This window comes from Callithrix jacchus, chromosome 10 (genome assembly GCF_049354715.1).
Source record: "Callithrix jacchus isolate 240 chromosome 10, calJac240_pri, whole genome shotgun sequence".
In the NCBI taxonomy this organism is placed as follows: Eukaryota; Metazoa; Chordata; class Mammalia; order Primates; family Cebidae; genus Callithrix; species Callithrix jacchus.
This window is the reverse complement of record NC_133511.1, coordinates 62,381,355-62,407,418: the sequence shown is the minus strand read 5'-3', so window position 1 is coordinate 62,407,418 and position 26,064 is coordinate 62,381,355. Positions and strand designations below refer to the sequence as shown.

The 26,064-nt window shown below is 52.0% G+C and overlaps 1 protein-coding gene across 1 annotated transcript; it reads left to right on the top strand.

The window, feature by feature from the left end:
• The first annotated feature begins 196 nt into the window (after positions 1-196).
• On the top strand, positions 197-25,734 carry USP35 (ubiquitin specific peptidase 35). The gene is made up of 11 exons (XM_035265324.3): positions 197-538; positions 7,413-8,095; positions 8,973-9,105; positions 10,627-10,756; positions 11,146-11,247; positions 11,584-11,742; positions 17,057-17,250; positions 18,779-18,872; positions 20,064-20,170; positions 20,637-21,924; positions 24,736-25,734. The coding sequence occupies exons 2-11, from the start codon at positions 7,423-7,425 to the stop codon at positions 24,901-24,903; spliced, it is 3,048 nt and encodes a 1,015-aa protein (XP_035121215.2). The 5' UTR covers positions 197-538; positions 7,413-7,422; the 3' UTR covers positions 24,904-25,734.
• Positions 25,735-26,064: the final 330 nt, after the last annotated feature.

The window sequence follows — 26,064 nt, the reverse complement described above, 5'->3', positions numbered from 1 at the left end:
GAGAGGGGCGGAGGGTCGGAGCCCAGCCCAGGGGCGTGGCGGTCCGGGGTCCGCGCGCTGCCCTCCGGGACTTGTAGTTCTCTCTGGGCTCCTCGCGGCTCGGTGCGCTGAGAGCGAACTCCATCTCCCAGAAGGCATTGCGGCGAGTAGCTTGGCGTCCCGCCCCGTCCTCGCCGGTGTCCGGCCGGCTGGCCTTAAAGGGGACGCGGTCCGAGCACCAGCTCGCGGGGTGGCCCCCGCTCCGACTCCACCTCCTTTCTCGCACCTCGCCCCTCCTCCCGCTTCGTCCCGCATCCCCGGGGCCGCACCGCAGAGTCGGGCTCCCTGGATACATACAGGCTTGTGCCAGGCGGGGTAGGAAGACTGGATTTTGCAGTGGAAGCAGCATCTCTTCCGTCTGGGACCTGGCGGAGGGCGTCCCCACCCTTGGGGGAGCAGAGGACCTGCCCTGACCTAGCCGGGCTCAGCCTCGTCCAGGCCGGCCTGAGCGCCCCGCCCAGCAGCCGGCTCGGAGGCAGGGCCCACTGGGGTCTGGGAGGTAAGGGGGTTGGGGGCGTGTGTCTGGCTTTGGGGTACGGTGTCTACACCCTAGCGACTCGAGAACCGTGGAGTTGCGAGCCCAGGGCTGGGAGTCGGGAGATCTGGGTGCATCCTGGGCCTCGCTGTGTGACCTTGGGCGAGTAGCTATTCCTCTCTGGGCATTAACCTCCTCTTTCATCAAGTGCATGTGGAAGTGATCCTGCTCCCTCCCCCTTTCAGGTGAGAGGACATTCGCACCCAGTACCCAGTGCATTCGCTCGCTGGCCTTTCGTGGGGCCCTCCAGCTCAAGCGTGGACTGGGCGCGGGTGCACTGGAGGGAGGGAGGTGGCCGAGCTGCGGCACAAACTGGGAGGCCCTACGCCACCATTGCTTGGAATGGGCTTTTTTTATTCTCGGCATCCTGGGCCCTGGGATACCCTCCCTCAACCCCCCTTACAGCCCTTGCAAACCGGAGACCCTGATGTGTCAGTTTGGTGCCCTTCCTTCCAGAAAGCCAGGGGTGGAGTCCGCCCTTACAGGTTTTTGAGGGGTAGCCCCTTAGGGATAGGTGTGTGATGGGTTCTTGAGGAGGGAATGGCTGCTCCTGCCTTCTTCCCTTCTCTCTCCTCATACCCCTTTAAGGAAGAGCTGTTGCTTTTTACCTGTGAAACCCTTTTTTCTTTTTCTCTCCAGGAGACAGTTTGGTGGCCCAGACATGGGGCTCCTGGAGTAGGGTGAAGGACTTCTTTCCAGGGTTGCCTTGGGTAGTTCAGTTAACAAAATGCCTGGAGTTAACAAAATGCTCTGGGGGCCTCCAGGGATGGAGGGCCCCACCTGGTGTTGGGAGGGGCAGCCTGGCCCCCCAGGTAGCTCTGGCACCCAGGGGAGTCAAAGGAGGGAGGCTGGCGGTGAGAGTCAGAGAGGGGAGGAAATGCCTCCTCAGCTCTTAGGTGCTGAGCAGGGGCTGGGAGGGACTGCCCTGCCGTGGGGCAGGGAGAGTTTGAGTAACACCGTGAAGCCTTCTCCCCAGGTCCCAGCACATTCTGTGAGCTTTTGACCTGAAGGCTAACCAGGAACAGTTTTTTGTTTTGTTTGTTTGTTTTGTGTTTTTTTCATTTGCTTTGATTGTTTGAACGATTTTTAGAATGGCTAAAGCCTCAGTCTAGCCCAGTGACCTGTGTAGGGGCTTCCTTGGCTGCTGTTTAAGATTTTCAGTGTTTTTGATATGCAAGACCAGGCCTGGGCAAAGGAGGGGGCAGTGACTAGAGCAAAGGTTAGGCCAATCTCTGGAAGGTACTTCTCTGGCCATATCCTTGGTTTTCTCTCATCTTGCTGTCACCTGTCTCTCATGAGTCGCTTGACACACCTTCACAGACACCTCAGTCCTTGGTTCTGTACTGGGTACTGGGTTCAGAGACAGCAGTTGGATCTCTGCCAAGGGAGGTCCAAGCCTGGTGGGAGAGAGAGACATGGACTCCAGTTACACTGTACAGAGATGAGGATAGCTAAAAGGGCCTTGGAGCCCAGAACTTTAGACATTCAAATTGTGGAAAAGGAAAGGCTTCCCAAAGGAGAGAGCATGTGAGCTGGGCTTTGAAGGATGAGTCCGAATTTTTCAGGAGAGAAGAGGGAGAAGCCCTTTTTCAGTAGAGAGGACATTGTGCCAAGTAGCGATCAGGAAAAAGCCCCCTGCCCCAATGTCTGCAGAACAATGTCGCTTGGGTTCATCTCTACCCCTGCCCTCTATCAGCTGAGAGTCACAGAAAAGGCCTGCATGTCGGACCCGGGAGTTTGGACCTTATTCTGGGTCCAAGGGGCTGGGGAGTGTTGAGAGTCCTGAGCAGAGCCTGGGCAGAAAGGTGCTTGCCATCGAATCAGCTCCATCTGACGATGCTGCAGGGTGGGTTGGAGAGATCAATGAGTGATGATGAAGCCTGAGTGGGGGCCCAGGGCATGGCAGTGGGTTGAGCATTGGGGTGATGGAGATAAGTCAGGTTCCACTCTGCAGGAACAGAGATCAGTCAACACTCAGCAGAAATGCTGAGGGTCATCCAAGAGGAACAGATGAAGGAATCTGGGGCTTTTTAAGGGATTGGGACTTTCTTGAGTGCTCACTATGTGGCTTGGAGTGTGCTGGGTGTTACTGGGATGCTCAGGCTGTCATGCCAGTAGGGCTAGGGGTATGAGCCAAGGGCTTGGGAGGAGTAACAGTGTTGGCTGGGAAAGGATAAGGGGTGGGCAGGTAGTCACCTTCTATTTGGGTGTTCCAAGAATCACAGAGGTGAAAGAACACTCACCTCCATGGTGGCTAGGCTAGACCCAAAGCCTGGACTCTGTTCTCCTCCAAGGCACATGCCTCTGATGGAGGATGGATTGAGGGAGGGAACTGGGAGATGGGTTAGGAGATGTACTAATTCAGGCAAGAAGTCAAGGAGACTGATCCTGGGTGGGACTGGGAACACCGAGGCAGCAGCGAGGGCAAATGGAGGAAGTGCCTTTGAGAATCAGCGGGATCAGCAGTGTGTGTCTCCTTGTCTCCTTTCCCTGACAGTGTCTGTGTCTCCCATCAGTGCCAGATGGCCCAAAAATAGATTCACGACTGCCTGGCCCTCATCTTTTTTATACCTTGTCTCAACCCTGTGAATGGCAGACTTGGAATAGCCCCCATTTTCCAGATGAGAAGGCTGAGGAGCCACACAGGGACTCACCCAAGGTCACCTGATGACTTTGAAGCGGAAAACCTGTGTCTTATGCTTTTAACGCAGGCTCTCCTAGGGGAAGACACGGGCTGCTGTTTGCTGGTGCGTTGGCGCAAGGCAGCTGTCTCTTGAGTCAGAGCCAGCATTGACTGGCCATTTCCTCACCCGAGGCCTAGCAGGCTAATGCAGCCCTCCTAAGGGAGGCAGAATGCAGCTTCTACTCCTGCCCTGCCAAGGCCATGTTCCTCTGCTTCTCTGAGCCTCACTTTCTCCATTCCTGGCAGTGGGATACCTGCCCTTGTCCTACCTTTCCTGGCCTGATGGGGCCAGTTGAGAGGCAAGCCTCTAAATCCCTTTTGTGTGAATGCATCCAAGATATTGAGTGGGTTTGCTGGTGACCATGGTGACAGCTGTTCTCAGACTGCCTGCGTGGGAGTTGGGGCAGGTGGGCAGGGCTTGCTTGCTGTGGCTAGGCCACAGACTGAGCAGAGGCTGCCCGGCTGGCCTTGGAGATCAGAGCTCTCATGGAGCAGCTCTATTTGAGCTATCAGCTGCCAGGCTTATGTGGTATTAGAACAACATGAAATTGCCAACATTTGATCATTCAGTTTCATGCGGTTCAGTCTAATATCATTTATCCCATTTTACAGAAAAGAGGTTCATGGGTGTGATTTACTGAGGGTAACAATGCTTCAGGGCTAGAATGCAGGATTCCTCATTCCTAGTCTGGTACTCTACTACCAGAGTCTTCCCTGTCCCCAGAACTCCATTTGTGCCTGCCCCATACCCTCTTCCTTCACACAGGAGGCCAATACCTCATGGATTAGGGTTTCTCCTTGGCTGCCTGAGTACCAGGATTTCTTGGCATCCTGGGTTGAAAGCATATGAAATCCACTAGCCATCCCAGGGGTCTGGAAGTATGGACTGTTTGTATGAGAGAGGTCGGCCACAGCAGCCACCTTGTCTCATGCACTGCCTAGGAAAGGGGACCAGGGCTGAAGGGACAGTTTAAAAATTTATTATTATTATTAAGACAGGAACTCACTTTGTCACTGAGGCTGGAGTGCAGTGGTGCAATCTCAGCTCACTGGCAACCTCTGCCACCAAAGCTCAAGTGATCCTCCTGTCTCAGCCCCCAAGTAGCTGGGACTACAGGTGTGAGGCACTGCGCCTGGCTAGTTTTTTTTTTTTTGGAGAGATAGGGTTCACCGTGTTGCCCAGGCTGATCTCAAACTCCTGAACTCAAGCCATGTGCCCACCTTGGCCTTCCAGAGTGCTAAGATTACAGGCACGAGCTGCTGTGCCCCTCTGGGAGACAATTTTTAAAGACACTTTTATAGGCCTTTTGAGATTATGACTTGCAGCGGCACCCTGACAAACATTTCTGCCTCCACCATCAGACTGGAAGCTCTTTAAAGGCAAGGACTTTGCTTCTAAAGCAACAGGAGTTGACATTTTCTGAGAACTTCCTTGTGCCCAGCTCAGTGAGCCTAAGGAACCTGTATGTGAACCAGAATGTATCCCAGATGAGCCACATTCAAAGAGTCAAAAAAAAAAAAAAAAAAAGGCAGAATCAAACACATAATTTTCCTCATTTCCTCATTCAGGAAGCTTAGGGTGGGCCCTGAACTTTTTCTTCTTCTTTCTTAATTTTTTTTTTTCGAGACAGGGCCTCACTCTGTCACTTAGGCTGGAGTGCAGTGGCGCGATCTTCAGCCTTGACCTGGGCTCTCCTGGGTGCGTCACCACCCCTGGCTGGTCTTGAACTCCTGGGCTAAAGTAATCTGTCTGCCTTGGCCTCCCAAAGTGCTGGGACTCCAGGTGTGAGCCACCATGCCCGGCTGCATCTGAACTTGCAGCAGGTGCCCAGGTGCTTCTGAGGCATCCAGGCCAGAATTTGGGAACCCCAATATTTGCCATGGCTACAACCTCTAACCAACAGTGAACTCTTGAGAGGCACACACTGTAGGCATGAGAGATGCTAGCCACAGACAAATAAGCTCTGCTCCTTTCCTGGTGGAGCTTATAGCTGGTGAGAGAGACAGGTGTTTAAACAAATGGGCCCTTTGCATCATCACACATGCAGCAATGGAGGTGAGGTCACAGCTGGGAACTAGAACAGAGCGGGGAGCTCACTGGGCCTAGTACATGGTTGGGGTTCCAGAGTATCTGTGGTTCTGAATAAAACTTTCTGGCTTATTATCCAGGAAATTTAAGGCTTGTCCACACTCTAGCTCCACTTCTTAGGCATGAGTAGTTTTTACTGAGCCAGTAAGTTTAGCTAAACACCTGCTATATGCTGAGCCTTCTATCAGGTCCTACCTAGATTGGGGTTATACATTGAAGCTAAGAAATGGTTCTGCTCTCCAGGAGAGGCATTAAGTGTTAGGTGTTAAGAAAGCAAGCATGCCCATGTGAACCTGCATGGGCTTGAAGTGTGTTGGTGTGGGATGGTCTTCAGGAAACAGGCCAGATGGAGGAGAGGGGCAGAAGGAGGGCTGTTATGGCTCAGAGGAGTAAGGCTGAGAGAATCACACTGCACCCTGTATTTGCTTATCCAGCAAATGCCTGCTGCATGCTGAACACTGTGCTAGGTGCTGGGGATCCTGTGGTGAACAAAACCTGAAGCTGCCCTCAGGAGCCATATACAGGATTAGAGGGGAGGCTGACCCCAATCAAGAAATCATGACAAGTGCTACCAAGAAGAAGCACAGGATGTTCTAATTTCTAATTAGAGAGATTGACCCAGGCAGGGAGGTCGGGTGAGGCTTCCTTGATGAAGTGACTTTCAGCTGTGGTCTGTGGGGGAGGGAGGAGCATACACAGAGGCGAAGGGGCAGAGGGGCACACAGTGAGCCAAGGGCGACAGGCTGGTGTGGGCTGAAGCAGGCAGAACCCTAGATGTGCAGGGCCGGAGCAGAGACGAGATTTCTGCTTTGGTGGAGGTGACTGGGACCCATACCCAGCGCTAAGTGATCCTAGCTAGAGTGGAAGAGGCCACAGGTGATTGTAGGAATCAAGGGTGGGGGGTGGATTCTGGCATGGAGGACCAGGGGTTCTTACTGAGGACAGGTGCTGTAGATTGGCTTTGAAGGAAGACGCTCTTGCATGGTTGTGTGAGAGGGTGGTGGGGATGGGGCTCAGGAGATAAGGACGTGTCAGGCAAAAGGCATAGCACACACATCAAGTGGAGCCTAGCATAGGGGTAGGGTACTGGGGAAGGAGCAGGGATTCTGGGACCTCTGCCAGTTCTCCCTAGGGCCTCTTTCTCCACAGAGGTGATTTTTTTGTGTGTGCCCCATCTCATCTCCCCCATGGGCATGACTTGGCTGAGACTCTGGACAGCAGCTTCTAGATCCCGCTTCTACCTGCCCTGAGAGTGCACAGGGTCACCAGGGAGCCCTGGGGAGAGAGGGGCAGAGGGGTAAGGATGGGGAGGAGGCTCATGTAGCCTTTGTGAGATTAAAGGGTGCTCAGCAACAGTAGGTACAACTCCCTGGGGTAAATTTATGTTGAGACAGAGTCTCCTCTGTTGCCCAGGTTGGAGTGCAGTGGCATGATCTCCACTCACTGCAGCTTCAAACTCCCAGGCCCAAGCCAGCCGCCCACTTCAGCCTCCAGAGTAGCTGGGATTACAGGTGTGTGCCACCACGCCTGGGTAATGTTTTTATTTTTTGTAGAGCCAGGCCTCACTGTTGCTCAGGCTGGTCTGAACTCTTGGGCTCAAGGGATCCTGCTGCCTGGGTCTCCCAAAGTGCTGACTAGGTGTGAACCACCGCCCAGGCCCCGGCATTTATTATGTATGTGCCAAACCACCGCACAGGCCCCGGCATTTATTATGTATGTGCCAAGTGCTGTGCTTTACTTCATCAGGATAGCTCGCAGTGAGGTGAGGCCCTTGCCCCGTTTCACAGATGTTCTAATTTTTAATTAGAGAGATTGACCCAGGCAGGGAGGTCAGGCGAAGATTCCTTGGTGAAGTGACTTTCCGTTGAGGTCTGCAGGGGAGGGACGCGCATACTGGGGGGCAGAGGGCATACCATGAACCAAGGGCGACCGGCTGAGAAAATTGAGGCCCAGAAAGTTTGAGTTGCTTGCCCTAAGTCTCAGCACTCGGGGACTGCATCGGGAACTCTTGAGGCCCGCGGTTGACCGGCTGGGCCGAGTGTGACGCCGCTCCTTGTCCTCCGCAGCGCGGGCGCCATGGACAAGATCCTGGAGGCGGTGGTGACGTCGTCGTACCCGGTCAGCGTGAAGCAGGGGCTGGTGAGGCGCGTGCTGGAGGCGGCGCGGCAGCCGCTGGAGCGTGAGCAGTGCCTGGCGCTGCTGGCACTGGGCGCGCGCCTCTACGTGGGCGGCGCGGAGGAGCTGCCGCGCCGCGTGGGCTGCCAGCTGCTGCACGTGGCCGGCCGCCACCACCCCGACGTCTTCGCGGAGTTTTTCAGCGCGCGCCGCGTGCTGCGCCTGCTGCAGGGAGGCGCTGGTCCCCCGGGCCCCCGCGCGCTCGCCTGCGTGCAGCTGGGCCTGCAGCTGCTGCCCGAGGGGCCCGCGGCCGACGAGGTGTTCGCGCTGCTGAGGCGTGAGGTGCTGCGCACAGTGTGCGAGCGCCCGGGGCCCGCGGCCTGCGCGCAGGTGGCACGGCTGCTGGCGCGCCACCCGCGCTGTGTGCCCGACGGTCCGCACCGCCTGCTCTTCTGCCAGCAGCTGGTGCGTTGCCTCGGCCGCTTCCGCTGCCCAGCCGAAGGCGAGGAGGGCGCCGTGGAGTTCCTGGAGCAGGCCCAGCAGGTGAGCGGGCTCCTGGCTCAGCTGTGGCGAGCGCAGCCCGCTGCTATCCTGCCCTGCCTCAAAGAGCTGTTCGCAGTCATCTCCTGCACAGGTACGTGTGCGGCCGGGGGCACGAGCGCGGGCATGTCGAGGTCCTGGGTGGGCTCCTGGCCAGGGGGCTGTACGTGCAGATCTTTGCATGCGGGCGCCCGGGAGGAGCACACTGGTATGAAAAGGACATGGGTCAGCTTGGCCAGAGAGAGGAACACAGGGTTGAGCAAGCCACAGGATTTGTGTGTTGGGGTGGGGGTGGGGGTGGGGTGAGGATTAGCATGGTCTTCGGGTCAGGTGGGCTTGTTAGAAGCTATTACTTTAGAGCCACGAGTTGCCAGATTGGTGGCACCTGGCAGCAGGAGCAGCGTTCCCTGGGCAGGCAGAGGTGAGGGTCTGGAGAGGTGATGGAGTCTGCTGTGTTAACCCGAAAACGTAAAATCTTGATCCTCCATTGGCAACAGTGGAACTTAGACTACAGTGCAAGTGAGTGGAGAAAGATGTTGTCTTCCCTGATGAGGAGGCTCACCAGGGGAAGGGAAAGGAATGCACCCAGCAGGTGAAGGAACTAAATGCCCTTTCTCACTTAGGCCTCTATGTGGCTCCACTTGAAGTATCTCCTTCCTCGAGTCCACATAGCCCTCCCACCCTCTCTAGCTAGCTCCAGTGTTTCCCCTTCTAAAGGCCTTGCCCTTACCCCCATTGTCGGTCAGTGCTTCATCTGTGCCCAGCACAGGAATAGCCCCAAGGCTGTGCTAGTGAAGGTTTTTTGAGTTTAGGTGGAACCAGAGGCTTTGGTACTATAGGAGAGGGGGTGGCCTCTGCTGTGCTCTTCACAGAGACCCAATCCCGTTCCTTGGCTGACGCCAGGGTATGGTTTGCTGGGAGAAGGGAGAGGCCTGTCACCTTGCTAAACTCAGCTCTGTCCCCTTTTCCAGAGGAGGAGCCGCCATCTAGCGCCCTGGCCAGCGTGGTCCAGCACCTCCCATTGGAGCTCATGGACGGCGTTGTCCGGAATCTCAGCAATGATGACAGTGTGACGGACTCACAGATGCTGACCGCCATCAGCAGGTGGGATACTGAGGCTGGGCCGGGGTCAGGGCTGGGGCTTCTCCCTCTCTTCCTCCCAGAAGCCCTTTCTCCTGGGTGGGACACTGGGCTAGATTTGGTGTCAGAGGGCCCAGGCCCTCATGTGTGTTCCGTCGCCCATCCTTTCTTGAGCCCTGCTCTGTGCCTGGCCTGGGGCTGGATGTGGGGGCACAGAGAGCCTGCCCTAGTGATGCTGTCTGGCCAGGTACCAGCTGTGTGACCCTGGACATGCTAGTGAACTCTCAGCCTCAGTTTACCCCTCTGTAAAAGCAGAAGTGGGTGGTGGCATAAGAAGCTGTGAGGCTTCGGTGGGGTTGGGTAAGCGGGTGAGAGTGCTTTACCAGGTGCTTTCTGAGTGGGGCAAGCATGAGAAGCAGAGTGGGTGCTTTTCAGCTCACAGAGTCCTTGCACATCCCCCACCTCATCTGAACGTCCTCCTCCCTGTGATCTAGATGCACCTGCCTGTCCAGTTATCCCAGAATATGCCGCCTCCCCTCCTCCCTGCAGGCCTTTGCCTATGCAGACCCCGTCCACCTGGCATGCCTCCCTCTGCCATTCTTTCCATCCCGTGTGCAGACCCACCGTCTCCGTAGGGCCTTCCTGGATTTCTTGCCTTTAGTGGGTAAGAGTGTGGGCTCTGGAGGTAAGTTGCTGGAGGTCAAATCCCACCTCTACCACTTCTTGCCTGTGTGACTTTGGACAAGTTACTCAACCTCTCTTGAGTTTCCTCAACTGTAAAATGGAGTATAACCAAACCATTTTAACCGAACCAAAGGGTATTGTGAGGATTAAATGGGGTAAAACAAGATAATACACATAATGTGCTTAGAACTGTGCTGTGGGAGCTGCTGTTATCATTGTTATGACTTTGCCTTCACGGTTCTATTTTTAGCACAGTCCACCGAGTCTAGGCTGTTTTCCTGAGCACTGACTGCTTGGCAGCTTCGTGCTCAGCCCGCATAGACAGGCTGTGTTGTGGGGTCCAGTGGGGCTGATACAGGTAAAGGTGATGGGGTATCCTGGTCAAGGGTGAACACAACCTACATGTTAGCTGCTGCTATCTCCTTTAATCCATACAAGAACCCTCTGAGGGAGGTATTATTCCCATTTTACAGAGGAAGAAACTGAGGCCCAGAGCGGGGAAGTGGCTTGCTCTGGGTCACACAGCAAGGGCTTGCTGGAGCCAGAGTTTCTGGCCCAGGGGCAGTGCCCTTCCAGGCAGAAGCAGCTAAAAGCCTTGTTCCGGCACTGTAGCCCAGCGTGGAGGGGCGAGGGCCTGGCCCCCTTCCTGGGGGCTGGGAACCTCAGTGTCTGGCAGGTGGCTATTCTGGGCTTATGTGCATTTCCCAGCGGTGTCTGGTTCAGCCCACATACCCTGGGTCTGCCCTTGGCAGGCATGAGTCAATGTGGGAACCCAGGACTTTGTGGCTGGCCCCTGTGCTGCCCTCACCCCAGCATTTTGGGTGTCTCTTGTCCCTGTGTCACTGTCACTCCCCTCACCAGGATGATTGACTGGGTGTCCTGGCCCCTGGGGAAGAACATTGACAAGTGGATCATTGCACTGCTGAAGGGCCTGGCTGCTGTTAAGAAGTTCAGCATCTTGATCGAGGTTTCGCTCACCAAAATTGAGAAGGTTGGTGCCCCTGTCCTAGCTGAGACTTATGGCCTTTTGCATTAGTCTGTTGCCAGGGGCGGTGCAGCTCTGGGAGGCAGAGCATCGGGCCTCCCCACCAAGCTTGCTGTGTGACCTGGGTGAATTCACTGCCCCTCTCTGGGCCTCAGATGCTCCCCATTTGTTTCCCTGACTGCTCATCCAAGTATGTGTGTCTGACTTTCAGTCTGTTCATCTGTTCTGCTGTTCATCTCGCCATCTGTCTATCCACCTGAGTCTGTGAGCACCTTAGTGTTTTTCCTTCTGTGTGGATTTGAATTCTAGGGTGTTTGAGCCCCCCTCAGGCCTGTGACTGCACTTGGTCTCGGCAGCTCAGGCCCGGGAACTCCTGACCAGGGGCTCTCTTCTAGGTTTTCTCTAAGCTGCTGTATCCCATCGTCCGGGGAGCTGCCTTGTCTGTGCTCAAGTACATGCTTCTGACCTTCCAGCACTCCCACGAGGCCTTCCACCTGGTAAGGGCCCCTGTCTGCTGTCCCTGGGCTCTTGAGGGAGGTCACATGGCTGAGGCCAAACAGCTGGGAGGTGGGTTCCAGCCTCCCTTTGGCTGTGAGGAGAGAAGTAGTCATCCTGTTTTGGAGAGGAAGAAACCCAGGCAGGATGTCTTAGGTCATATGTCTGGGAAAAAGTCACCTGCCTGCAGAATTCAGAGTCCTATCTGGGTCAGGGGATGGTGGTCAGGTCGGCAAGCCTCTCTGCCTCAGGGTTCTGTGTGCTGTCAGCAGGGACGACAGCCCCGTGTCTCAGGTGGGCAGGTTGGTGCTGTGCCTAACCTAGCTCTGCTCCCACAGCTCCTCCCTCACATACCCCGCATGGTGGCCTCTCTGGTCAAGGAGGATTCGAACTCGGGGACCAGCTGCCTAGAGCAGCTGGCAGAGCTGGTCCACTGCATGGTGTTCCGGTTCCCGGGCTTCCCGGATCTGTATGAGCCTGTCATGGAGGCCATCAAGGTAAGTGACAGTTCCCTACTTGGAACTCATCCCACTCTAACAAAGATGCCAGTGTGGGCCTTCCTGTGGGCCATACCATGGCTTGGTGGCAGCCCCCATCATGTGGTGCCTGGTTGCCTCCCATCACCTCCCCAGGTCCATCAGGTGCCTCAGGCACACTGAGCCACCCACCTTCCCCAAGTGGGCCATCCTGCCTCATGGCTGCTCTGGGTTTTTGCACACACTGTGCTCTCTAACCATAAACCCTTCTCTTTCTGTCAGTGTAGTGTGGAAAGTAAAAAACCTTTCAATTGTTCTGCCTGGACAGCTCCTACTTACCTTGTAAGTCTCTGTTCCAGTGTTACCTCCTTCAGGAAGCCTTCCTTGATCACACTCAGTACTCCCCTGCCCTCCACCAGGCTGGGCCAGGGCCTCTCTGGGTTCCCACAGTCCTGGTACATTCCTTTGTCACATGTTGTCACTGTCTCCCTCCCTCACCAGACTGTGAGCACTCCAGAGCAGGGATAATTTACAGTCGTTCACATGACTTTACTGATGTCCTCCTCTGCACCAAGCCCAGGCTGGGAACTGGGGCACAGGCATGAAGTAAACGGAGTCTCCTCCATGGAGGTGATCGCATCCTAGTTAGGGCAACAGATGTGTATACAAGAAACTGATCGGAGCAGCTTTTGAAAATATCTCCAAAGTGTGGCCTGAAAGCAGTGCGAAACCAGAGGAAGGAAAGATCTTCTCCAGTTAGAGAAGACAGATGAGGGCTCTAAGAAGCAAGGGTTTATTTTTTGAGACTGAGTCTCGCTCTTGTCACCCAGGCTGAAGTGCAGTGGCATGATCTCCAATCACTGCAATCTCTGCTTCCGAGGTTCAAGCAGTTCTCCTGCCTCAGTCTCCTGAATAGCTGAGATTACAGGAAGAAACTGAGGCCCAGAGCAGGGAGGTGGCTTGGTCTGGGTCACACAGCAAGGGCTTACTGGATCCAGAGCTTCTGGCCCAGGGACAGTGCCCTTCCAGGCAGAAGCAGCTAAAAGCTGCTCCCAGCTAATTTTGTATTTTTAATATAGACAGTGTTTCTCCATGTTGGTCAGGCTGGTCTTAAACTCCTGACCTCAGGTGATCTGCCAGGCTTGGCTTCCCAAAGTGCTGGGATTACAGGCGTGAGCCACCACACCTGGCCAAGAAAGGGTTTCTTAGAGGCCATCAAGCTGGGCTTGACAGGTTGCTAGGATCTGACAATGACTGACATCTGTGACTACTGCTATACTTGACAGTGTTTTCCTGTATGTTTTGTCTTCTGATGCTCGCAAGAAACCTACAAAGAAGATATAGTTCATTTCAGTTTCATAAATGCGGAAAGGGAGACTTGGAGAAGTTTGGTGACTTGTGCAAAGTCACGGAGGTAGTGATATAACGTAGCTGGAGCCTGGATTGCAGAGCCCTTCCCCATTGCCTGATAGAGAGGGCAGGTCAGGCACAGTGAAGGGGTCTAGGTGGCCCCTTGCAGAACCTTTGATCTGACTCACTTCTGCAACACAGCCGATGAGATAACTTGAAAAGTGTCCTGCTAACAAAACAGCCGGAAATACTCATTAAAATATAACAAACATAATTTGAAGTATGTAGCTGAGCTTGTAAGAAAGTAAGGAAGAGTTCCCAGGGGCCAAAAAGGAAGAGAGAACTGAATTCCAGAGTGGTAGGTGAGAAACAATGCTCTTTTCCCTGGGTGGGACAAGATGGTGGGTGAGATGGCCGATCTCGGTCACAGAGGGGATTGAGTTGGTAGGGACAGAAGGTGAGATTTAGGGCCTGTCTCCAGTAGGAAGTTAGCACTAAGAAGCCCATTAAAAGCCAGGACCCAAGACAGGTTTTACCATCAGCAAAAGAAGGGTCTAGAAGAAATGTGCACATGGTCTTAAGCAGACATCAGGGAAACTTTTCTGGCTTGGTCTGGGCTCTGGATTGGGAAAAAATGTAATCAGTGGTCTGCTCGCGTTTGGATTTAGGGGTTCAAGTTAATACCATTTTGGGGGTTGTGGCCCTTTCCCCCAAACTCAGGTAGTAACATTAAAAGTAGTCATAAACCTGTAATACCCAAAGGTAGCCTGGTAGAAACAGACATAAATCAAGCCGTAAAGGTAAAGTTCTACTGAAAATGAGTTTATAGTACAAAAATTATAAAACACATAGAGGAACAGTCCTGCATGAATGACAGTAGATACAACAAACAAAACCTCTGGTATTTACTTGGATCTTCTCAGTTTTTCAAACTTTTAAAAAGAGCTGAAGTTTTTGGTAATCAAAGCTGACTTATAATGGAAGGGGCTGCCATGATAGTTCACCAGCCCCCAACAGTGGAGGTGGATGAAGTGGACTTCGCTGTGTCAGGGTTGCTGCCCAAGGGTTTCTACATCGGAAGGGAGGTAGGTCGAAACCTAGGTGATTCTGTGGCTGCTTCTGTTTCCTGCTAGATTGTGAGCTGCTTTGGGCAGGGACCCTGTCCTTTTGATCTTTGTGCCCAGGAGATGGCTGTGAGCGAATGAGTGGGATATTGAGTAGGACTGTAGTGTGGAGAGGGCTATAATCAATGTGCAGGCAGAGAGGAGAGGGCCTGCCCCTGGCACTGAGGAAAACCCATGATGAGGGAGGTGTGGGCTTTGCACAGTAGGGGCTTATGGATTGTCTGATCTGGAATCTGCACACACCTGTAGCAGTAGGGGCAGGGAGTTAGGCTTTGTAATATGATACAGATGCAGTCCTTCTCTAGGACCCCCGTCTTGAAGATCCTGGGAAGCTTCATAGAGAGGGGATATAGGAGCTTGGTCTTGCTGGATGGGGACTGGAAAAGGACACTCTGGATGCATCAGAGGGAGAGGAAGTGGGAATGCGCAAGGTTAGTTTGGTGGTAATGTGTCAGGAGAAGGGAGATCAGAAAGATTAGCAGAGCAGTGCCTTGAAAACTAGGCTGAGCCACTTGACTTAATCTAGTAGATCTGGGCTTCTTGAATGTTTCCACCCAAGTACTTGATATCAGAGAGGTGAACACACCCAAAGCTGCTGGGCCTGAGCTGTGAGTTTATAACCTCATTTTATCTCAAAGATTCAAGTATATATGTCATAATTTTAAATATGTTTTAATATTACATATGTTTCTTTGAATGATAGAAAACATGGCTCCACATTTGTTCTGTGGCTTTGAACACTCTGGTACAAGCCAGTTTGAGAGGCGAGGCAGCAAACTAAAGGATTTTATTTTGTGTAACCTTGTTTCACATGGGTTCTATGAGTACATCCCTTTGTACATATGCCTTTGTAAGTAAGTTCTGGAAAGTTCTCTTAGATATATCAGGTTGTGGCGGTTTCTCTGGGAGCTATCATATGTCAATTTCTAGTAACATTATTAGGTACTTAAGTTATTTGGAAGGCTTTATTTTACTGAGTACAAAGTTACCTTCTTTGAGAAAAATGGCATTTGATTTTGTTCCTAGTGTGGATATTTTTACATCTTCTCTGTGTGCATGGATGGTTCTTTCTGCCTTTTGTCTCTGTTCATGTTGTGTGTGGGGGGCAGGCGAGGAGGGCATTAGATAGGGCATAATGGGAAGAAAAAAGAAGGGATGAAGAAGATAAGAGCCTGTATCTTATCTGTCTCCCCTCTGGCATCTCCTTGGTATGTGTTTTTTTTTTTTTTTTTTTTAGATGGAGTCTTGCTCTGTTGCCAGGCTAGAGTGCAGTGACACCATCTTGGCTCACTGCAACCTCCGCCTCCCAGGGTTAAACGATTCCCCTGCCTCAGCTTCCTGAATAGTTGGTACTATAGGCGTGCACCACCACACCTGGCTAGTTTTTTGTATTTTTAGTAGAGACAGGGTTTGACCATGTTGGCTAGGATGGTCTCAATCTTCTGACCTCGTGATCCACCCTCCTTGGCCTCCCAAAGTGCTGGGATTACAGGCATGAGCCACCACACCCGGCCTTGGTTTTTAATTATCTGTGAGAAGTGACTGACTGCTCTGATAAAGTATTAGATAAATGATCCTGGGAGGTGAATGAGCAAAAGTGTTAAAGCCCCCTGGCTTTAGCCCTCTTAAGGGTTAAAGCAAGACCCTCTCTGGGAGCCACAGGATATGCACTGGGGAGAAGAGGGCTTTGGATGCTGAGCTGTTTTAAAGCTCTGTGGAGCCTTGGACAAATCTCAGGCATTGTGCCTTGACCTGGAAATAATAGGGCTAGAGGAACTGTTACGAATGTTGCTAAAATCTGCTAAGGAACAGGACTTGGGGCTTAGATGTTTTTCTTGGAAAGATAGCATCATTAGAACTAGTGCTCAGTTTGTTCTCACTTCATTCTGCTTTTAGTAAAGAAAGTAAAGAACTAGTGCTCAGTGGTATTCTTGGGTACAGCTGTTTGATGTGACAAAGATAATGAGTGGGAAGCATGATAAGGACCAAGACCAATACCTCAGACCCCAGGGATTCGCCCACTGTCCTGACTGTAGGGTCAGTTTTAGGGAGGTGACTCTCTTTTCTTGAAAGCTGATTCTGCAAATCTAAATAGGTGATTGGTGGAAATGGGCACATCATTGTGTGCCTGTACTATGAAAATGTTGGATGCCAGACTGACACAAGGTAGGCATGTCCTCACTTGACAGATGAGGAGACTGAGTCAGCCTGAGCTCTTCTAAGAACATGCATATTCTTCACTTACTGACAATGACCCTGGACAATCATTTTCTCTGTCTGAATCTTCATTTTTGTTTTAATCTATAAAATGGGAATTATACCTCCTTAAAGCAGTTGTGACCTGAAAGACCATGGAGGCAGCTCATATGTTAACTGAAGGGGTTTGGAAGCAGGGGATTGTTCACACATACCCCAGAAAATCTGTGGGGTGGTATGTCTGGGAGGCTCTGGGGTTGGGTGTATCTGAGAAGGCCTCCCAGAAGAGGTGTTGTTTTTTTTTTTTTTTTTTTTGAGAGGGGGTCTTACTCTGTTGTCCAGGCTGGAGTACAGTGGTGTAATTTTGGCTCACTGCAACCTCCACCTCCCTGTTCAAGCAATTCTCTTGCCTCAGCCTCTCGGGTAGCTGGGACTAAGACATGCGCCACCATGCCTGGCTTATTTTGCATTTTTAGTTGAGACAGGGTTTTGCCATGTTGGCCAGGCTGATCTCGAACTCCTGACTTCCTTTGATCCACCTGCCTCAGCCTCCCAAAGTTCTGGGATTACAGGCATGAGCCACTGTGCCTGACCTAAATAGGTGATTTTTTTTTGAGATGACCTTGGTGCCCACCATTCTGCCTGCCTGCTTATTCCCTTCTCAGGACCTCCATGTTCCCAATGAAGACCGCATCAAACAGCTGCTGGGGCAGGATGCCTGGACCTCACAGAAGAGCGAGCTGGCAGGTTTCTACCCCCGGCTCATGGCCAAGTCAGACACTGGCAAGATTGGTCTCATCAACCTGGGCAACACGTGTTACGTTAACAGCATCCTTCAGGCCTTATTCATGGCTTCTGAGTAGGTGCTGTTTTGGAATTCCCTGTCTGCCCTTGCTTCTCTCTTCTGGGCTCCCTCATGACAGGTGGAAAGGTATGGGGGGAGGGGGTCGGAGAGGGTGGGCCTTGCTTTGCATTGCTGGCATGATTCCCTGTGGTCTGTGGACACAAAGCCTCAGGCCACTGCCAAGGCAGAGGTTAGGACTGGAAGGGGCTTCAGGGGCTGGGCAGCAGTGGGAAGAGGGGGTCTGCTCTGGGTTGGTTGACATCACTGACTTTTCTCCTAGAGTCCATGGGGGTGGATTTTGTCTTCCAGAGTAGAATTCCCAACCCACCCTCGTATTAGACATCTCTCTCTTTTAAAATGAAACAAACACAATCTTTATAGTCTATGGCCACCTATCTACGTTATGGCTTACTTAAGAAATCAAAGTTTCAGCTTCGATTCAGTGAAAATAAGCTTTGTTTCTGGCTTATCGTATGACCTCAAGTCAGTTTCTTTTTTCTGAGCTTCAGGTTCGGTGGGAGGAGGTTAGGGCTGATCTCCAAGATTTCCTAAGGTGCTGCTGCACGTTCTTCTCAAAACGCTGGTGAAGGACTAGTTTTGTTTTTCTTTTCTAATTTCCAGTCTGCTGCAGAATATTACTTTTGTAAAATATAACAAAACAAATTACTAGAAAAACGATCATATGCTTGTATGGTCGTTGTGATGTTAAAATGCTATACACGTTTCTAAGCACTCACTTGTCTTCTGAACTTACCTTGATCTGAGATAAGTGGCCCACACTTTTCCTAGGGCTCTTCCGTGCAGTGGGCTATATTTGGAGAATGCCTGGCTGATCTGTCCAGAGCTGCTTGTGAGAACAGGAGATAAGCTGGGGACTGTGAATTGGCTTCCTCAGAGAACATGTGTGTAGGGAGGGGAGGCTTCCTGTCTCCTCTGGGATAAGAACGTCCCACTAGGAGCCAGTCCACCTATCTCCACAGGGCCCCCTACTTTCAGCGTATTCCTCACATTGACCCCTGCCTGCCTCCCTCATGGGAAGACAGGGGAACAGTTTGAGGTGGTGGCTTAAGGGCAGAGGAGTCATTTGGGGGGCCCAGGTCAGAGCAGAGCCTGCTGCTCTGGAGGTGGATGAATGCCCCTCCCCAGGGAAGCAGTGAAGAAGGGTGTGTGAGTGGCAGCTGTGGCTGGGATGATACTGGCATAGTGAGAAAGTCCTAACCCTAGAACCCTGGGACCACAGGACCTTAAGACGTTTGAATCTTTGAGTCCTGGAGTTATGAGGTCTCAGAGCTGGAAGAGGCTGCAAGGGTCAGCTTTGTACCCTTCATTGTCCAAAAACATGTCTGCTGCTGTGTTCCTGACCTCAGAACAGCCTGAGTTGTTCGCCTGTTCCTCCTCCCCAGCCCCTGGCCCCTGGCCTCATCCTGGGGTAGAAATGTCAGTTCTGCCTTTGGCCTGGAGGCTCTGGCTGCCTGTGACATGGGTGACTAGAGTCTCCTTAGGGCCCACGGCTTACCCTGGCTGTCCCTGCTTTGTTTTGAAGCTTCAGACACTGTGTGCTCCGTTTGACTGAGAACAACTCACAGCCCCTGATGACCAAGCTGCAATGGCTTTTTGGCTTTCTAGAGCACAGCCAGGTGAGTGTAGGGGTAGTCAGGGGTGGGGTGGGAGGGGCAGCTCTGTCAGGCCCTGACATGGACACCTTTCCCTTCTTGAGGACCTGCCTGCATCTGGCTGTCATATTCCATGTCAGCTGCTGAGCCCCCATTCGGGCTGGCACATGGAGCCAATTTAGTGCCTTGCTGGGCAGGAGGAGTGCCCCCTTGAGCCCTCTTCTGTGTTGTACTGCCCAATCTCCCCCTTTGGCAGTTCAGTCCATTGCATTATGGTGTTTCTGTAATTCATTTTGTGCTGCTGTAACCAAATACTTGAGACTTGGTGATTTATGAAGAAATTTATTTTTCAGTTTTGGAGATTGGAAGGGCCAAGATGGAGGGGCTGTGTCTGTGACGGCCTTCTTGCTGTATCATAATGTGGTGGAAGGCATGACAGGGTCTGAGACCACGCATGAGAGGGAAAGGGGGCTGAATCAAGAACCTGCTCCCATCTCAACGTGTGGGTGTTGGGGAAGGTAGATGGCCTGTGATATAGAGTTAATATATTCATGAGGGCAGAGTGCTCAGGATCTCATCCCCTCTTCCACTGCTGCACTGGGGATTATGTTTCCAGCACATGCTTTTTGGAGGACACAGTCACACCACAGCATGTTGCTTTATTCTGCTGTCATTTTTGAGTGCCCACATGGCCAGGCAGCTGGAGAGCAGCTGAAGGTACAGAGGTGAACAGAACAAACGCCAGCTCTGCCCTCATGGAGCCTAAAGCCCTTGGGCAGGGATTAGGCAAGGCTCTGTGTGGGGGCACAGGGATTAGTAATCCCTTCCTGGCTCATGGAGGGAAGGGAGAAGTCAATGGTGATGGGTGGAGGGTTGGGAAGACAACATGGACAAGGGGGTGCTGTGTCTGCAACTCATCTTGACAGAGGGGAGAGAATGGCAGTGAGCAGAGGCAAGGAGAGAATGTCTGAGGTGTGCCAGGAAGAACAGATTCTTAGAAGCTTGTTCATCTCTGTGAGCCCGATGCCCTGCTCAAAAGTGTGGGCATGTGGGCTGGGATAGGTCGCGGACCATAGGAAGGAGGGAGGACCTCATGGAGGCAGCCAGGAAGTTTGAGGCTGAGGGTACCAGGTAGACCCTCAGGCCTCACCCATGCAGAGCTGGCTGGTGAGTAGCCTCATGCTCCTGACGCTGCCTTTCGCTGCTTTGTCCTAGCGCCCTGCCATTTCCCCAGAGAACTTCCTGTCTGCATCCTGGACACCCTGGTTTAGCCCCGGCACCCAGCAGGACTGCTCGGAGTATCTGAAGTACCTGCTGGATCGGTAAGGGGGGTCAGGGCTACACAAGGGCTCCAGGTCTAGAGGGTCCCTGGGGCAAGCCCCAGTACCTCTGAGCTGTGTTGCATCTTCCCAGGAATAAGAGTGCTGCCTCCAGTGTGTGGAAGGCTTGGAGAAGAGGTGTGCTGGAAGGGCGAGGACTGAGTGTGAGGGAGGCTCGGCAGATGCTGAATGGAAGTGATCTCTGGAAGGCCATCATATGCACACTGGGGCTGTGCAGCTTTGTCACTGCTATGGGGACACTTGACAGCTCAAGCACATCTTTATGTAGGGTGTGGGTGAGCATAGCAAGGGTGCTGCTGTGAGCACGTGGGTGGATATGTGAGTGTCATTTCGTGTATGTGTGTATGTCAATGTGCAGCTGTTGGGGAAGGTAGACAGGCCTGGATCAGCTGAGTGCTCTGTAAGGGGGACCCACATGTACATATGGAGACTCTGCTCCCTGCCCTAGGTTGCACGAAGAAGAGAAAACGGGCACAAGGATCTGCCAGAAACTCAAGCAGTCCAGCTTGCCCTCCTCACCCGAGGAGCCCCCAGCCCCAAGTTCAACCTCTGTGGAGAAAATGTTTGGAGGTAAGATAATGACTCGGATCTGCTGTCTCTGTTGCCTCAATGTCTCCTCCCGGGAGGAGGCCTTCACAGACCTCTCTCTTGCCTTTCCTCCTCCTGAGCGCTGCCGCCGCCGCCGCCTGGGCTCTGTGATGCGCCCTGCAGAGGACCTCAGAGCCCGAGAGTTGCCCTCAGCAGCCAGTACACAGGGGCCAGGCAAGGTGGGTCCTCAGAGGCAACGGAAACACTGCATCACAGGGGACGCCCCCCCAACCAACCTGGACATTGAAGGCCTGGACTCCCAGGAAGCTGGGGGGCAGAGCAGTCAGGAGGAAAAGGTAGAAGAGGAAGGGAAGGAGGAGGAAACGGAGAAGGAAGAAGTGAGGGAAGAGGAGGAAAGCACCAGAGGGGAAGAAGCGAGGGAGAAAGAAAAGGAGGTAGAGGAAGAAGAGAAGGTGGAGAAGGAGACAGAAAAGGAGGCAGAGCAGGAAAAGGAAGAAGACAGCCTGGGAGTGGGGACCCACACGGATACTGCCATCCCCTCCGGCGAGCAGCCCTGTGGCTCGGAGGGCTCCCGCTCTGTCCTGGACCTGGTCAACTACTTCCTGTCCCCCGAGAAGCTGACAGCTGAGAATCGCTACTACTGTGAGTCATGTGGCTCCCTGCAGGATGCTGAGAAGGTAGTGGAGCTGAGCCAGGGGCCTCGCTACCTCATCCTTACGCTGCTGCGCTTCTCCTTTGACTTGCGCACCATGCGGCGCCGCAAGATCCTAGATGACGTGTCCATTCCCCTGCTGCTCCGCTTGCCGCTGGCTGGTGGCCGGGGCCAGGCCTATGATCTCTGCAGCGTTGTAGTACACTCCGGAGTGTCTTCAGAGAGTGGTCACTACTATTGCTATGCCCGCGAGGGCGCTGCCCGCTCTGCCCCTTCTCTGGGAACTGGTGATAGGCCAGAGCCTGAGAACCAGTGGTACCTGTTCAATGACACTCGAGTGTCCTTCTCTTCCTTTGAATCTGTCAGCAACGTCACCTCCTTCTTCCCCAAGGACACAGCCTACGTGCTGTTTTACCGGCAGCGGCCCAGGGAGGGGCCCGAGGCTGAGTCGGGCTCTCCCAGAGTCTGGACAGAGCCCACCCTGCACAAGGACTTGATGGAAGCCATTTCCAAAGACAACATTCTTTACCTACAGGTGAGCTGAGCCGTGGGGACTTTGATCTGATCTCCTGGTGGAAGGGAGTCCAGTCCCAGTACAACTACTGGCTTAGATATTTCCCCCTTGCTTTAAGTCTTTTTAAAAAATCCTTTTCATCCATTGCTCAGTGCTATATACTGGTGGCCCAGACAGACCTAACCCCTTACTTCAAAGTAACAGACACTGAATAATGAATCATGCAGTTTTTTCCTTCAACTTTTAAGTTCCAGGGTACATGTGCAGAATGTGTTATGTTATATAGGTAAACGTGTCATGGGGGTTTGCTGCACAGATCATCCCATCACCTAAGTAAGCCCTGTATCTGTTAGCTATTCTTCCTGATTCTCTCCCTCCCTCTCCATCCCCCAGCAGACCCTAGTGTGTGTTGTTTCCCTCTCCCCATGTGTTCTCAGTGTTCAGCTCCCACTTACGAGCAAGAACATGCAGTAGCTGGTTTTGTGTTCTGTGTTAATTTGCTGAGGATAACTGCTTCCAGCTCCATCCATGTCCCTGCAAAGGACATGATCTTGTTCCTTTTTAGGGCTGCATAGAATGTATTACATGATGTATATGTGGCACGTTTTCTTTATCCAATCTATCATTGATGGGCATTTGAGCTGATTCCATCAATTTATTTTTTGCTATTTTGAATAGTGCTGCAGTGAACATGCCTGTGGCATGTATCTTTGTAACAGAATGACTTACATTCTTTTGGGTATCTACCCAGTAATGGGATTGCTGGGTCAAATGGTATTTCTGCCTCTTGGTCTTTGAGGAATTGCCACACTCTCTTCCATGATGGTTGAATTAATTTACACTCCCACCAACAGTATAAAGGGATTCCTATTTCTCTGCAACCTCACCAGCATCTGTTGTTTCCCAACCCTCCCCCCCCGTTTTTTTTTTTTTTTAACAGTCTCACTGTGTCACCCAGGCTGGAGTGCAGTGGCACGATCTTGGCTCACTGCAACCTCTGATCCCTAGGTTCAGGTGATTCTCCTGCCTCAGCCTCCTGAGTAGCTGGGACTATGGGCATGTGCCACCATGCCCTGCTAACTTTTTGTATTTTTAGTAGAGACGAGTTTTCACCATGTTAGCCAGAATGGTCTCATTCTCCTCACCTCGTGATCTACCCACCTTGGCCTCACAAAGTGCTGGGATTACAGGTGTGAGCCACTGTGCCTGGCCTGTTTCCTGTTTTTAAATAATCATGATTTTGGTTTGCGTGAGTTGGTGTTTCATTGTAGTTTTGATTTGCACTTCTCTAATGGTCAGTGATGATGAGCTTTTTTTCCTCATATGTTGGCTACATGAATGTATTCTGAGAAGTGTTCATGTCCTTTGCCCACTTTTTAATGGGGTTGTTTTTTTCTTGTATAAGTTCCTTGTAGACTCTGGATATTGGACTTTTGTCAGATGGCTAGATTGTGAAAATTTTCTTATTCTAGAGGTTGTTTACTCTGATAGTTTTTTGCTCTGCAGAAGCTCTTTAGTTAAATTAGATCCCATTTGTCATTTTTTGCTTTTGTTGCAATTGCTTTTGGCATTTTCATTATGAAATTTTTGCCTATGTTGTGAATGGTATTGGCTAGATTTTCTTCTAGGATTTTTAAAGTTTTGAGTTTTACATTAAAGTCTTTAATCCATCTTGACTGAATTTTTGTATAAGGTGTAAGGAAGGGGTCCAGTTTCAATTTTCTGCTGGGATAACAGGTGTGAGTGGTAGTTTAATGGGAATAACATTAAATCTGTTAATTACATTGGGAAGTATAGCCATTTTCATGATATTGATTCTTCCTATGAGCATGGAATGTGTTTCCATCTGTTTGTGTCCTCTTTTATTTCCTTAAGCAGTGGTTTGTAGTTCTTGAGGTCCTTCACGTTCCTTGTTAGCTGTATTCCTAGGTATTTTATTCTCTTTGTAGCATTTGTGACTTGGAGTTTATTCATGATTTGGGTCTTTGCTTGTTGTTGGTGTATAGGAATGCTAGCAATTTTTGCCTGTTAATTTTGTAGCCTGAGATGATGTTGGGGTTTTCTAGCTATAGAATCATGTCATCATTGAAGCTGTTGTTTAATAAGTGTGCTGAAGCAGCAGCATAGGGACCTATGAGAGTGGATAGTTGAGTCTGAGTGGGAAGAGGCTGATTCTGGGGTGCTGTGCTACCCATGTGAGCCTCCTATGTAACTGTGTCTCTGACCTCACTTCTAGAGTCAAGGGTGGCACTGGCATATGGAGCAGCTGAAACAGCAAGGGCTTTGACCAGTGGGATGGGTACTAGCTGTAGCCAGGGGCCACACTGGGACCTGTAGTTACCATGTTTTGGGATGGGGATGCCAGGCCTGTGTTACACTTACTTCTGCCATGCTACCCAGATGGAGGTAGGGTAGTGATAAGGATCTCCATAAGGAGGTGCTTTGTCATAGGCAGAGTCCATTCCTCGTGATCATGAGGCCAGCTGTCAGGTTCCTGTGGGGTGTGACGTGACCCTCAGAGTCCCTGGACCTCCTGCTTCCTAGTGCCACATTAGACTCTTGTCAGCTAGTCATATCAGTTCCTTGGTGCTGCCTCAGGGACTGTAGTTTTTGAGAGGAAGAGGTGGCATTTTGAAGCCTAGATCTAGGGTGGAAGGATGGGTCCACCCCATGCATCCTGTCACTGAACTGCAATGCCTCTAGACAAAAGCCATGGTTCCTTCCTCTGTGTCCAGGCCCTTGAGACACAGACGAGACACTTAGAAGGGTTGTGCTGGGTGGACTCTGGCTTCTGACTATGAATTCTAAGTTTCCTCTCATCTGTGTTCCCAGGAGCAGGAGAAGGAGGCCCGGAGCAGGGCAGCCTACATCTCTGCACTCCCCACATCTCCGCATTGGGGGAGGGGCTTTGATGAAGACAAGGATGAAGATGAAGGCTCTCCAGGGGGTTGCAATCCGGCAGGTGGCAATGGTGGTGACTTCCACAGACTAGTTTTCTAATGTGAACCTGCTGCCAGGCTGACCGTTCCCTCCAGGAGCAAGGTGGGGTCTGAGAGCGAGGCAGGCCCAGTCCTGTAGTAGGCCCTACCAAGAGCAAGCATGGTACAGGGATCTCATGGGATGTTAGTCCTCAGCCTGAAGGGTAAACAGAGGGTCTCAGCTATGGAAATGAGACCTAAGACCCGTAAAGATTTTACACCCAAGTGTCCTGGTTAACTTGAAGCACCTGAGCTGGGCACACATGGGTCTTTGCCTCCCCAGCCGGCCCCCCATGCTGGACTATCTGTTATTCAGGAACCAGGGTTCCTGCACTTCAGCTCTAATGTTGTGTCATCAAGCAGCCTTATCCTTCTGACTACTCTATAACATAAAGCACAGCAGGACCCAAGCCTTGCACAAAGAAGGGGGCTGTGTCACCCCCCTGGCTGTTTTCTTGTATGGGGGTGCCTACACTGTCTATATAAGATCAGGTGGGAAAAAGCAGGGCCCAGGATTAGAGACTGAGACCTATCCCCCTTACCAAGCACCCATGCATGGTTGGGGGAGCGCTAGCTACTCACAGTGGGAGGCCTTTGCCCCCATATTCCCACCACCTGCCTCAGTGCCTGAGATGCCACCACTTGCATCCCCCTTCTGGTTAAGGTAAAGGTAGAGTCCTTACTTAACTGCAAATAGGTCTGTGTTCCTCAAAGTGTAGCCTCTTCTCATCTGGCCTTTGAAGCTAGGAGAACAGCCACCTTGAGGGTTGGGTAAAATGCCCTGACACTTATGTAGTCCCTGCTAAGGGGACAGAAGATGCACATGTTCTTAAATAAAACTACATTCTCTGAAGCTGAGCAAGAGGTGGTTCTTCCCGGTTCTCAGTGGCTGTGACAGCCATTGTACCCTGGGTTTTCTCACTAGGTCGGGGCAGGCTGACCAGTGGTGAGGTGAGGATACAGGCTGCATTATGCCTGTAGAGAAGACTTAACTAGGAGGCAGCTCCCAAGCCTGCACCTCCTTCCCCAGGAACTGCCCACTGTGCTAGAGGAGTGGAGTTTGGGCCTGATATCATACCTAAGTGACCTGTGAAAGAAATGAGTAGACATGCCCAGAATCCATTTGTACACTAAGAAAGATGGAGGCAATTCTGAAGTACAGAGCATTCATTCTTATCCCCAG